The 13,202-nt window shown below is 66.1% G+C and overlaps 1 protein-coding gene across 1 annotated transcript in view; it reads left to right on the top strand.

Annotated features, from left to right (window-relative positions):
* Positions 1-6,220: 6,220 nt before the first annotated feature.
* PRSS12 (serine protease 12) overlaps positions 6,221-13,202 on the top strand; it is a 29,746-nt gene continuing 22,764 nt past the window's right edge. The window contains exons 1-3 of the mRNA XM_028521539.2: positions 6,221-6,955; positions 10,854-10,992; positions 12,951-13,129. Of these exons, the coding sequence (XP_028377340.1) occupies positions 6,457-6,955; positions 10,854-10,992; positions 12,951-13,129 (817 nt within the window). The 5' untranslated portion in view covers positions 6,221-6,456. The remainder of the gene's footprint in view (positions 6,956-10,853; positions 10,993-12,950; positions 13,130-13,202) is intronic.

The following is a 13,202-nucleotide window of genomic DNA, read 5'->3' as shown; positions in this document are numbered from 1 at the left end:
ACACATGATTCACTAGACCCCAGGACCCCAAGTGCACCCTGGGCGAGGGGGTTTGGGACGACCTTTCCTGTCCACCTCCCCTAGTCCGGCTTCTGAACCCGTGTGAGCAGGGAGGCGGGACCGTCAGCTCCTGCGGGCGCCGAGCAGCTGTGGCGCCAACACAAAGGGACAGATGGACCAGAGGCCGTGCCGCCTGCTGGGCCCTGCGCAGCGGCCAGCGCAGCCCTTGTCACCACTCTGCACGTCACGGTCTTGCCGGGGTCCCTCCGAGGGGCCGGCGGGCAGCTCAGGGCCCAGCAACGCTCTGAGCCTTGAGGCCGTCGGGTGCGGTTTGGCCTCAGGCCCGTGGGCGGACGGTCCGTGGGCCGTCCACCAAACGGTGGCATGTCCCCTCACTTAGCTGTCATCACCACCATGCAGAGTATTGTCTGTGTGTGTAAAGATAAACTGAGGGAGCAAACCAGCCAGGTTGCAAACGAGCGCTTCACAGACACCCTCCCATGAGCTCCTCGTGCCAGTCGGAGGGGCTCGGAGAGGCCGTGCCACAGGCCCAGATGGTCTGCAGAGCAGCGGGCTGCCGGGAGGGCCGTGCACGCAGGCCCTCTCGCACCCGGAGCCCGGGCTGGCGATTGCCCATTCCCCGTCAGCGATCGCCCATGCGCTGAGGTCTCGGCCAGGGCGGGCACGCAGCTCAGGGGCCGGCAGTGGCCACCCCTCAGCTGCATCACCGTGGGGCCGCCCGCGTGTCGGCAGGGCAGCTCTGTATTTCAGCGGGCTCACGCGTGCTGACCCTCCTGATAAACTCAGTCACCAGGCCCCGGGAGCTCAGGTCTCTGCCACCTGCTTCTCTCAGTGGTGAGGCCGCAGCTCCTTAGAGCTCCGTGGGGCAACGAGGTCTGCGAGGGTCTCCGCGACACGGCGCGCCGAGGGTCTGCGCTGCCAGAGCGGACGTGGGCACGCCGGCTGGACGCCGTGAACGTCAGGGTTCTTTTCTCACTGGGACTGCGACTCCTGCATTACAGAACTTGGGAAGGATCAATATATTATCGAAGGAATGACTGAAAGTGTGGTTAGTGCAGGAACTTGAACATGAGTGTTCGGTGAACGCCAGCTCTTGTCGCTCAGCCTGAGTTGTCAAGTCGTTACTCTGACTCTCCTCCTGCCCCGCGTTGTATGCGGCTAAACGGGCTCCGAGTCTGAAGTCTGGGCCAGGGCTCACCAGGCCGGGGAGCGGAAGGGAGTCAGAAAGTGTGGCTTTGCAACACTGTGTCACATTCAAGACTGAAACGGGGCATTAAAGAGTTACCTTCTTAAAACCCATGTTGTTGTTGTTGCTCGGGTTTCTGTGTTGTCAGAGTTCAGACGTCAGCTCTGCGAGAGAGCTGTCTCCTAACAGGTGCATTTCTTCTGCAATCACCGCATGCCCCGTTGAGCTCGTTACATTCCAGAGGCTGACGTCACTCAAAGCCAGTGTCGATCCTTTGAAACAATTTGCCTACAATGTTTCTTGAGACAAGCATTCCAGAAGACACATGTGTCGCATTAACAGGCATTCTTTCGTGGAACCAAACCTTACTGGTTAATATGTTTTATTTTAGGCTCTGAGATGAAACCCGGCACCTCCCAAAAAGCCCCCTCGGCGTAAACGTGGCTGTGCGCTCCGACACGGCCGGCCGCGTGTGCCGGGCTTTGTCTTCCTGGCTGGCCGTGCTCCGTCCTGCTGATGACCCCGGGGCAGCCCGGGGCAGCCCGGGGCACTGCGTCACAGAGAGGCCTTTTCACGCTGGGCAGAGGTTTCTGAGCCTGCTAAAAATAAAGACTAGGGTAACGTCATGTTTCCAATGCCCTGGGTTTGTTTTACTATACAACTCAGCTATAAATACTGCCAATGAGTCTCTGTTTCAAAACTGTGTCTCTCAGTCCCCAAACGAGGCCACATGTCCTTCACAATGTAACTGATTTATGAACATGGGGGAGAAAGGGACATTCTTCCCGGTTGCAGCTCGGCCAGCAAGTTTTGTTTCTGGTTGTTATAGTAGGGGTATGCAGAAATGTAAATAAGCCTTTTGGTGGGTTGGGGCTGTTTGTTTGGGTTGGGGTATCCAGGAGAATGATAACAATGTGTGCCACTTAATTTCTCGGACAAGGAACTGTCACATTGCAAAATGCGGGGAGTTGTTCGTGTCACGGACGGTGCACACGATTTAAGGGAAAAGGTGTGTGACCTCATCGAAGCGGCCGTTTTGGATTGGCCTCAGCTGTCTTTGTCTTCAGCCGCGTTGCAACGTGGACAGGCCTGCACGGGAGGCAGTGTCAGCAGGCGTCCCCTCGTCCGGACGCTGCTCCCCCCGGACTCAGTGCAGGGATGCTGAGCCCCACAACCCCTCTGTCCCTGCTCCGAGAGGTTAACTGCAGACGGCTGACGCGTGAGGTCTTGTCAGGCAGCTGGGACACTTTGGGTCTTTCCCTGGGAGCCCGGACACCCGAACGCACTGATAAAAGTGCACGGTTCCCCTGCAGCCAGACAGGACACGATGGAGCGTGCTCGCCCCGGGGAGCGTGCTGGCCCCAGGGAGCGGGACATGCCGTGGTGGGAGGAGGAGGACCCCTTTGCCCCCAGCGGCCCTGTGCTGTGTGGGCGGCGGCCGTTCCTGGGGCGGTGTGCGCCCACGGTACTCAGTGCGGGGGAAACCCAGGTGCCCGCACTGCAGGCCGGGGGCCGAGGGCTCAGGGACGGGCACCGAGGCCGTGGCACCGCTCCCCGGCGGGCGCTTTCCGGGCGCTGTGTCAACGGCGTGCGCGTGCCCTCTCAGCGACCTCTCCTGAGAGCGGGGTTCCTGCGCCCTGTCCCGGGTCGAGCTCTGGCCTCGGGAAGTGGGGTGACTCGCCGCAGATCCCACCGTGAGTGACAGCTCGGCCGGGCCGAGCGCCGGTTGGAGTGCCAGGCTGCGGCGACTTCGTGTGTGTGTGTGTGTGTGTGTGTGTGTGAGAGAGAGAGAGAGAGAGAGCTGTGTCTTTGTCCATGTCGCCGTGTCTCATCTGCTCGTCCGTGTGATCTGGGTGACTCTGCACGCGAATCTGCAGAATTAATTTTTATGTAGGGATTACACCAAGGTTAGCTAAACTTTTAAAAACACCTCAACACCTAGCAAGTATTCTGTTTTATAACATTCCGGTTAACTCTGAGGAGAGCACAGGCCAGGTGACTCTCAGGACATCGTCAGTAGGGTGACCCAGGCAGGGTCCGAGTTTACCCTCGGCCGCGGCCCGGGAGGTTGGCAGCCCTGGGCTGGCTGAGTGAGCTCTGTGCCTGACCCCCCCCCCCCCCCCCCGCAGGCCACTGCTGCCTCTCGGGCCTCGGATCTCTTCCTGGCCGAGGCCGCCGGAGAAGCGAGGGGCCGGGGCAAGGCCGGGCTGTGAACCTGACTTCCACGGCCAGAGGCCTCGGGCTAACAGGGGCCTCTGCCTCTGAGTCCCTGCACCACCCGTGTGGTGGTTCACTGCTCGCTTTCTGGGTCTTTGGGTCTATTGAGCTTTTAACGAGATACTGCATATGTGTTCACCGTGTTCCCCCCAAGCCGTCCCCCACAAAGTCCTGACCTTGTCTTCTAACCACACGCCCCCCGCAGCAGCCCCCAGGCAGGCGCCACGCGGTGCGACCCGGGCCGCACTGGGAAGGCTGCCGTCGGGCGTGCAGTTGGAGGCTCGTGGGGCTTCAAGTGCAGGCAGCACCCAGGCTGTGCATGGAACTTCCCCAGAGGTTCCTTCGTGTGTCGGGTTCTGGAACTCGGTGAAAAGGACAGGCACACTGGTTAGGTTTCCAAGCCAACGTGCACTATGCAGCCCACGTGCGCGTGAAGTGTCCTGGTCCTCCGAGCTGCCTCGGAGGGAGAGTGCGGCTGGGCTGACGGAGTCCCTCACCTGCCGGCTGCCCTGGGGCAGGGAGACCTCCCCCCAGGTTTAGGCCCGGGGCGCCGCCCCAGACCAGCGTGGGACCCTGTGGCAGAGGCGACTGGCCCGGTCCTGGGGCCTCCTGGGCACCCCGTCTCTGTTGGGGTGTGAGTCCGTCAGGACGTCTTTGTTTCTTTCCGCCCCTCCCCTGCCTCCGTGCTGCTGCCCGGGGTGGGGGAGGGCGGGGGGGGGGGGTTGGGGGGCAGGGAGAATGGGGGTGGTACTCGGAGTTCTAAAGGGGTTCATCTTGCCTCCTCCCTCTTCCTAGGCGGAGGAGAGGGTCTGGGGCTCCCAGGGAGAGCTGTGCGCTGCAGGCAGAGCCTCCTGGAGGTGGGAGGGTTTGTCCCGGCCCCGCCCCGCCCCCGCCAGCTCACCCCTGTGTGGGTGCCTGGTGGGGGGGCGAGCAGCGGGACTGGACGCCGTCCCCCTCCCCTGTGGGCAGCAGCGAGGGGGAATGGGGGGCAGGGACCGGGCGGTGTCAGGGAGCGGAGTGCTAGTCCGCGGCGCGTCTGCGTAAACGTCCCGCTCTGCCTGTGAAACGGTACAAAACCCACCCCGAGTCCCCTCGGCTCCTCGTCCAGTTAGGAAGCTGCCGTTTCCTAAGGAGCGTGCGCTGCAGGGCCTCGCGGATGGGCCCCGCCTGTGCCGCGTCCGGCGCGCGCCCCACTCCGTGGGCGCCGGCTCCCTGGTCTTCGCCGCGGGCGGGGCCTCAGCCAACCCGCAGCCCCTCTGGAGCAGCGCAGGCGGGGGTGGGGGCGCCAGCCTGCCCCCGGGGCTCTGGCAGTCTCCTCCTCCGCGACCCCTCTTCACCTATGCGGGCGTGCAGAGCGGGGTCTGCCTGCAGCCCCAGGAGCCCCCCGGAAGGGAACGCGGGGACTCTGCCCGCGGCACCGGGGAGCCTGCCCTGGGCGGGCAAGTGCGGGTGGGCGGGGGAGGGGGACTCCCCGGGAGCGGTCACCGGCGACAGGCGACATCGAGGGTCCGGGACTGGCCAGCAAAGCTAAACTAGGCCAGCCCCCTCCTCCCCCCACACGCAGGGGTTTCGCCTTCTCTCCCCTCCCGGAGTGCACTGCTGGCCCCGCTTCGGAGCCGGGCGCGCATTCGTGAAAAACCCGAGCGGGGGGCAGGGGCGCCCGGAGTGAAGCGTCCTGCATACACACGGGTACCACGGGGGAACCGAGGCGAAGTCACATATTGCACTAATAGGACCACTAAACCCTCATAAGGTCGTTTGCAAAAGTTAAACTAAGATGGGTTCCTTGAACTTGGTGCAGGGAATTAGCTCATTTTCCACTGGAGACCTGGGTTTAACAGCGAACAGGCGAGTGCCGCTCAGACTTGCTCCGGTGGGTGCTGCAGACAAGGGACAGGACCCCCCCCCCACGCCATCACCCCTCCCCCCACCCCTGGCGCAGCCCCCGCCGAGAGTGAGCGGTCACCGTCCTGCGGCCGAGCCGGGCGGCCGAAGGGGTCCTCAGACGCCAGCGACCGTGATTGCTGAGATCCTAAGGCAGCGTTTCTGTGGAGTGGGTGGGCTGTCTCAGGGCGGGGGGGCTCCGGGGACTGAGGGCGAGCCCACGGAGCAGCTACAAACGGCCGGCTTGGGGAGGCAGCGGCAGGCTCGGCCACAGGCCTCTGCCCCGCGCAGCCGGACAGGTGTGGGGGGGCGGGGGCGTCTCCTCAGCTTAGAAGGGAAAGTGGCATTAACGGGCCTCCTGGCGGCCCAGTAGTGACCGCACGACCGGAGCTGCCCGGGCACCGGGAGGAAAGGGGGCGGCAGGAAGCGGACAAGCTCCGGCCCGCCCCCCCCCCCACCCCGGCGGCGGGGCACCTGAGCGTCTGCCACTGGGCCTCCGCGGTGGGGAGCGCCGGGCGCCGGGGCGCCCTGTCCTGCAGGAGCTCAGCTCAGTAAACCTCGTGGGCCCCAGCGCTTCCCCCCACGGGGGCCTGTCGGCGGGGAGCTGCAGCCCGAGCGTCCACGCTTTTCTGGGCAATGTCAAGGCCAGGAGGCCCGCGCGGGGGCGGGTGCCAGGCGGGGCCGCCGGGCGCTGTGGACTGTGGCTGTGCTGCCTGCTGGCTCAGGGCGGTCGGACCGTCCCCCGCATCGGCACCACGGCCTGGCTCCGGAGCAGCGAGGTCGCGTTGGGCGGTGCCAGCGACCGGCTTGGGCGGCCGGCCGGGCCGGCTGACCGCCGGAGCCGAGCGGGCGGAGCGGAGTCCCCGCCCGCAGCCAGGGGGCGGCGGCGTTCCGGCTTGCGCGGCCGCCGGCTACCTGGGCTGCGGTCCAGCCGGCGCTCAGCGGAGCTCCAGACTTCAGCACCCGGAGCGGCGGGCGCGGAGGCGCGCGGGAGGGGAGGCGCGCGGGGAGGGGAGGCGGTCCGCGCGGGGGCCGCGGGGGGCTCGGGCCGGGGGCTCCAGGCACGCTGAGCCCCGCCCCGTCCCTCCTCCCCTTCTTCAGGACCCGAGGAGCCGGGGGCATGGACCAAACCGCGCTGGTCTGGCACCATGACGCCTGTCCGCTTGGTGGTGGCTCTGATTTTAGGGGCGCTCCCTGAAGTGGTCAGCTCCGGTCCGGCCCTCGGTTACCCCCTCCACTTCCGCCATCGCCACCCTCCCGCTGCGGTTCCCCACTTTCCCTACCACCTACCCCCCCTGCAGCGGCCGCCGAGGCCCCCCGCGTCCCTGCTTGCGCGCGCCCCGCGGCCCCGGCCGGCGCCTGGTGCGCTGCACCCGCTCCCCCTGCACGCGGTGCGCGCGTCCCGGCCGCACCCTGGGGACTGCCCTGCCGGCGGGCCCTGGGTCAACGAGACGGACTTTGGCGCCCCATGTCTGCGCTGGGCGGACGTGCCGTCCCTGCTGGAGCGGTCGCCCCCAGAGGGCTGGGCTCCCCTGCGAGGGCAGCGCCACAACTTCTGCCGGAGCCCCGAAGGCGCGGGCCAGCCTTGGTGCTTCTACCCGACCGCCCGGGGCCGGGCGGACTGGGGCTACTGCGACTGCGGACACGGTGAGCGGCCTCTGGCGGCAGGACTGGGGCGGGCGCGGAGCTGGCCTGGCCGCGGGAGGGCGCGGGGTTGCCGTGTCGCGTGGTTGCGGGGTTGCGGTGCCCGGGGTGGTGGGGGCAGCACTGAGTTACCGGGCAAACGCCTCCGCGCCTTGGCAATGAACGCACGAGGTGAGCTGTGTGTGCGGTCGTCAGGGCTGGTGGGGGGCTCCCTGCGGGGCTCGGCTCTGCGTGCCTGGGTGTGGGCTTGTCTCTGGCTGGCCACCGTGTGTGTGTACTTGTGTGTGTGCACACGCTCACGTGCACTGGGGGACGTGTGTTCTCTATCTGGATCAGCTTGCCTCCCAGGCGTTACAATATTTACACAAAAGAGGCAAAGCCAAGGAGGAGGTCGAGTTTCCGATGGCTTGTTCTGCAAAGGGAGATATTAAATATAATGTGGCGACCTCCCCACGACCCCGAGTGGGAAAATGCGTGACACCTGCTTTTCTCCCAGCATTGACCTCTATCTGAAAAAGTGCGGCAGGACTTCTGGGCCAAAGTAAAGCCTGTGGGAGTGCTGCTCACACCCCGGGGCAGAGAGCGGTCCGTAGCCTGGCCCAGACGGGAAGAAAGGGCGGGAGGGGGCAGAGGCAGGAGCGACCCCGGGACGAGGCAGCTGCACGTGGCCGAGCGGCGCTCTCTCGGGAGCGCGGCTCCCCGGCTGTGCGCGTGCTCCCTGGGGAAGCGGGGCTCGCTGGCACGGAGGGGGGGCTGGTCCGGCGCCCCAGCCTTGTGGGGATGCGGGCACCCCGTGAACGGACTTCACAAAAGGGAGAAATCCGCCGTACACCAGTGCTCCCGTGGGAGCCTGGGATTCTGTTGAATGCGAAGCCTTTCTTCGTTCAGTAGCTGCAGAAGAAAACCTCACGTCCTTCAAAGTGTAAACGTCCCTGAAGTATAACTGGCAGCTCTCCATCCGAGCTGCGGGGGGTTAGGGTTTCCGAGGGGGAGTCTGACCGCAGAGCTCCCGGGTTTCGGAGGGGGTTCGGAGGTCGGCTCTCACGGTGCCGCGCTCCTCCCGCGGCGGGTCTGCTTGCCGGTCCTCCCCTGGCGTCAGTGCCCGAGCCACAGCAGCGCCCTGGGGGGGGGGGGGGCTGAGACCAGCCGACTGTCCCCCTACAGAATGAAGTCATCGCTCTGCCCGTGGCCGTGGCCGGAATGACAATGCGGCCGAGAGACGTCTGTGTGGTGTGAAGCACAGAGCCCGCCCGGCCTCAGCACGGGCTGAGAGAGCTTGTTCCCAGTGAGGGCTCGCCGTTCGCGTTCCGCAAACACTGGCGGGCTCCCACTGTCCTGCTGTCATACTGTGTTTCATAGTTTGTATACGGATGCAGAGAGGAGAAAAGTGGCATTCAGAGCTGAGACACTGTCGTGATTTGTTGCTCTCTGAGTCTTTTTAAAAATTATTTTATTGTTGTTCTGGTACAGTTGTCTGCATTTACCACCCACCACTCCCCCCACCCCGGCCAAACCCTCCTCCCTCCCTTGCTTCCTCCCTCCTTGCTTTTGTCCGTGTGTCCTTCACAGTCATTCCCGGAAACCCTCCCCCCTCCCCCCATTATCCTCTCCCCCCTCCCTCCCCCCCCCCGGCTACTGTCAGATTGTTCGTAATCTCAGTGTCGTTGGTTATACTTTGCTTGCTTGTCTGTGTTGTTTCTTAATTAGGTTCCATTAAGGGTGAGATCACACGGTATCTGCCCCTCACCGCCTGGCTTACTTCACTGAGCATGACGCTCTCCCGTCCCACCCGTGCCGTGGCCAAGGGTGGGGGGTCCTTCTGTCTGTCTGTCTGCCGCACAGAACTCCATCGTGCAAATGCGCCACAGGTTTCCGATGCACTCATTTACCGACTCTGCCCTTGCACCCCGAGTGCGGGCACGGCTGGCCCCGCCACGCCTCTCACCCCCCCCCCCCGGGGTTGGGCTTGATGCTCCCTGGGGGACCCCCAGACAGAGCCCCAGACAGAGCCCCAGACCTGCAGGACAGCCGCGTGCGCTTCCCGGAGGCAAGGGACCGAACAGCGGAGACACGAAGGAACCAGCGGGTGGGATGTGAGCGCCCCCCCACAGTGAAACCCCTGAATCAGCGATGCCACCCGCTGGCTGTGGGACTGCCGAGTGCTTTCACAGACTCGGGGCAGCCGTGCCGTCTCCTGTGTTTCACCTGTCGGCCGGGAGCAGCCCACCCCCTCGGAACGCCTGGCCCACGGCGGCCGGCAGGGCTCTCTGGTCCCCCACTCCCGGGGGAGTGTGCGCGGCGTGGGGAGAGAATGTGCAGCGGGGCTTTAGAACACACCGGGGCCGCTTCTGGCTCTGCGAGGAGCGGCGCAGCGGGGGCGCCCCTCTCGGGAGGAGGACCCTTACCCAACAGGCAGGTGCACTCGAGGGGCCGGGGCTCTGAGCCCGCACCGAGACGGCCCCGCCCAGGAGAACAGCGGGGCCAGCGTGAGGGTCTCCTCGTGCGACCCCCACAGCGCCACCCAGCGCCACCGCGGGGAAGTGCGCCCTCCCGGCCAGTCTGCCCGAGGTCTGCCCGAGCTCCGCAGTGGCAGGGGTGTGTGGAGCTGCCCGGGGGGTCCCAAGGCCCGTCTGTAGCCCGAGGTCCCGTCTCCGAGGTCCGAGCACGGACTGGCGCGTGTTCGGTCTGGTGCGTGTGATTTCCAGTCTCTTTGATTTAAAAACATGCAGGCTTTTCTTCCTTTTCTTTTCCCTGTGCAAACACAACGAGGACAAAAGGAGAGGAAACTTAGGGGGCCCGGTGGGCCGCAGGGGGCGGGCGCGTGGGCGGGGCCGTGCTCCGCCCGGGGTCGTGGGGGCGCGGCAGTGCTCTGCCGCCCCGTGGGTTGCTGCCCGCGGTGCGAGTCACGGGCACCGCACTTGTCGGGAGAGGGAGGGTGTGCGCCTCTCAGACAGGCACGTTTCCGAGGACGGCGGTGTAGGCGGGAATGGCGGCCGATGGTCAGGCCAGTGCAGGTGGAATGAATGGATCGGCCGTGAATCCACTGTTTTTGGAAGATTATGTGAAATGCACACAAAACAACTGTGACATATGCCACACATGCCAGGATTTTTGGTGGGACTACATTTCGGTGCCTGCGAAGTAAAGGCCTTTCCAAGTGCCTTTCCCCGGGAGTTCTCGAGTTCTCCGAGCTGAGCTGTCGCTGCTGGAATGTGTCGGTCGCTGCCCTCAGGGCCTGCCCGTCCTCCGGGGCCTTGGCCCTCCCTGAGTGGGTAGGACTGCAAGTTCTTTTCCCCGTGGTCCTTGGGTTCAAGTGTTTGCTCTTCTAAAGACCGAAAAGAGTGATCCACTCCGGGACGGCGTGCAAGGGGAGGCCACGCCAGGGGCCCGTTCCCCCAAAGCGCGCTGCCCGAGCCGGCCCCTGAGGCTCCCGGCACCAGGCCGTGTGCCCACAGTCAGGTCACGCCTGTGGGACCGCAGACCTCCCCGTGGGCTACGCTGCTGGAGGGTCAAGGGGGACAGCGCCTCACTCTCCCCGTGGGCAGGAAACCCCCCGGGGGACGGGGGACCCAGCCCACGGCAGCGAGCTCACAGGCAGCGCCCCGAGTCGGGCCGTGTGCTCGGCTGAGCGCCCTCGGAGACGGCGGGTGCGCGGGTGACGGGAACACCCGGTGGGGCGGGGCGGGGCTGCGGCTCCCACCTCCACGTCTCACCTGCCGAGACCACAGGGGCACTGCTGTCTGCCCGGACAGCCGGCAGCACACTGACCAGTGTTACCGTGAGGGCGGCAGCGACCCAGCCCCCGCTCAGCCCTCACGGGCGGAAAGGAGACCACGGGAGACCGGTGGTCCGCACGTCCCCGCCGCCTGCCATTAAAGGGCCCGGGTTCTTTCCCCTCCAGGGTCGGTCCGGCTGCGCGGGGGCCCGGACGGGTCGGAAGGCCTGGTGGAGGTGTGGGCCGGGGGAGCCTGGGGCGCCATCTGCAGTGGCCACTGGGACGACGCCGCCGCCACGGTCGTCTGCCACCAGCTGCAGCCCGGGTGAGTCCCCCCCTCTCCTGCCTGGCCCAGACCCTTCCGCAAGCTGCTGAGAAGGGGGTGGGCCCCGGTCTCCCTTCCTCACCCTCCCTTCCCCCCTCCCCTTGCCAAGCAGGGCCGGGGCTTGGGGCTGCGCCCTCCGCCTGGCAGCGCCTGGAGACCTAGGCCAGGACGGCATCTCCGGGTCTTTCCCTCTAAGCAGATAACTGGTCCCAGGAAGCACAGAACCTGATTCTAATCGTGATTCTCGCTCCAGGGCCACGTGGCCCTAGGTCGCTGTCATTTGCTTTAACTGGCTACTTGCAGCCGCCCCCAGACCCCGCGCTGAGGGGGGGACGGTGAGGGGGCGGCCGCCCGCAGCCCTGGGCACCCACTGCAGCCGCCGTGGGCTCGCGCGGGGGCCCGGGCTCCCGCTGGGCAACCGAAGGGTTTGTTTTTGTTGTTACTCTGTTGTTCTGTTCTTGTGCCGCGTGCTTCCCTCAGTGCACGCCGTCCGTTCCCCTTGGTCTGTATCGCCGGATGTCTTAGAAAGCACACACCTCGTCAGGAGCAGGGCAGGTGTGGAACAGAGGTTTGCTGTTCACAGACACTTCGCATCAACGCCCCGTGGGCGGGAGTGTCTGGCTCGGGGACACGGAGGGGAGCCGAGTCTGCTGTGGTGAGGTCAGCAGGGCCGGCCGGCCCCTGCTGCCCTCCCGCACGAGGGCGGGCGGGCGAGGAGCGAGTGCTCGGGCGGAGACGGACCTGCGAGCCTTAGGTTTTGTTCCTCAGACAGCAGTGTGTGCAGTGAGGCTGGTGTGGGTCTGGGGGAGGAGGAGGCGGAGCCTGTGACCCAGGAACTGGGGGATGGATGCAGGAATGCTAATCGCCGATTTCCTCAGTGAGCCTGTGGGTCACAAACAATGCTGACCTGAGGGCGGCCCGAGGTCAGAGCTGCTTTGTGGGTGGGTGTCAGGTGTCCTTCACACGCACATCCGCCCGGTGCACACCCCACCCAGTGCCGGGGTCTGGGGGGACGAGGGTCCTCTGAGCCATGTCTATAGAAGAGGAGAGCTGGGCGCGTGGCTCCTGGCCTGCAGGTGGAGGAGCCGTCAGACCGGGCTGCCGCAGGCACACACTGTGGACCAGCCGCCCGCCCGCAGCTCCCCGGAGCGCCCACTCCTCAAGCGGGGCCGCAGAGTCACAGGGCCGGCCGTGCACCCGTGGCCGGGTTGCAGCTGCACTCGCAGCCGAGCTGTTCGGCCGGCGGAAGCTGTGGTGTGGGGACAGCTGGAGAGCCGCCGTGTTCGTCAGACGGCCGTTGAATCTTCCTAAGCCCTAGCGTCAGGGTGTGCACACAAAGGCCTGCCGATGAGGCCAGCGAGAAGCAGCGCCTACCTGCGGGTTGTGAGTTACCTGCCGGTTTCAAAGGCCTGCTGGCACCCGGCGTGCAGGAGGGTTTTCAGGCTGTGAAGGGGTGGCCCCCCCTTGCCGTTATCTCGAGTACGTGGCGAGCAGGAGTGACAGTTGGGGGCAGGAGTGACGACCGTTTTGAAGCTGCTGGGCCGAAGGCCTGGAGTGAGGAGCCTCCTCACGCACCCAGGCCTCTTCCCGGCCACGTCAGGGGCGGAGCTCGGGCAGACCCTGCTTGGGTGACCCGCGGCCGAGTCCACGCCAGAACCCGGTCTCAGCTCGCGTGGCACACCCCCCCACACGCCCATCCCCCAGCTCCCTCTGCACAGGCGCTGTGTTGGCCGGCGGTCCCCTAAAATCGGCCCTGGGCCGTGCGGGACCCACGAAGCGGCTTTCCTCGGGGACCCCGCCTGAGCTGGGGTTCCCGGAAACCCGCGCCACCCATCCGCTGTGCGTTCCCTTCCCCCCCACACCCGCCTCCGCGGGTCTCTGCCGTTTTCAAACCCCCAAGTGGTCGGTGGACATGCACCTGCCTTCGGTGAACCTAACTTCGATCCTTGTGTTTCCAGAAGGAGAGGAGCCGCGACGCACGCCCCGTTCTCCGGCCCCGGCCCCATTCCCGCGCTCTGGGGCGACGTCCGCTGCCGGGGTGACGAGGAGGCCCTGCTGCTCTGCGAGAGGCACGCCTGGCGCGGCGGGGCGTGCCCTCCGGCGCTGGTGGCCACCGTCCGGTGTGGCCCCTCCCCTGGTGAGAAGACGCGCGCGTTCTCGTGCACCGCCCCTGGGTCCGTAGCGGCAGGGCTGCAGGGGGGCGGGGCGCC

This window comes from Phyllostomus discolor, chromosome 8, assembly GCF_004126475.2.
Source record: "Phyllostomus discolor isolate MPI-MPIP mPhyDis1 chromosome 8, mPhyDis1.pri.v3, whole genome shotgun sequence".
NCBI classification, from domain to species: Eukaryota; Metazoa; Chordata; class Mammalia; order Chiroptera; family Phyllostomidae; genus Phyllostomus; species Phyllostomus discolor.
Note: the sequence above shows the minus strand (reverse complement) of the source record. Positions and strands in the feature narration are given on the sequence as shown.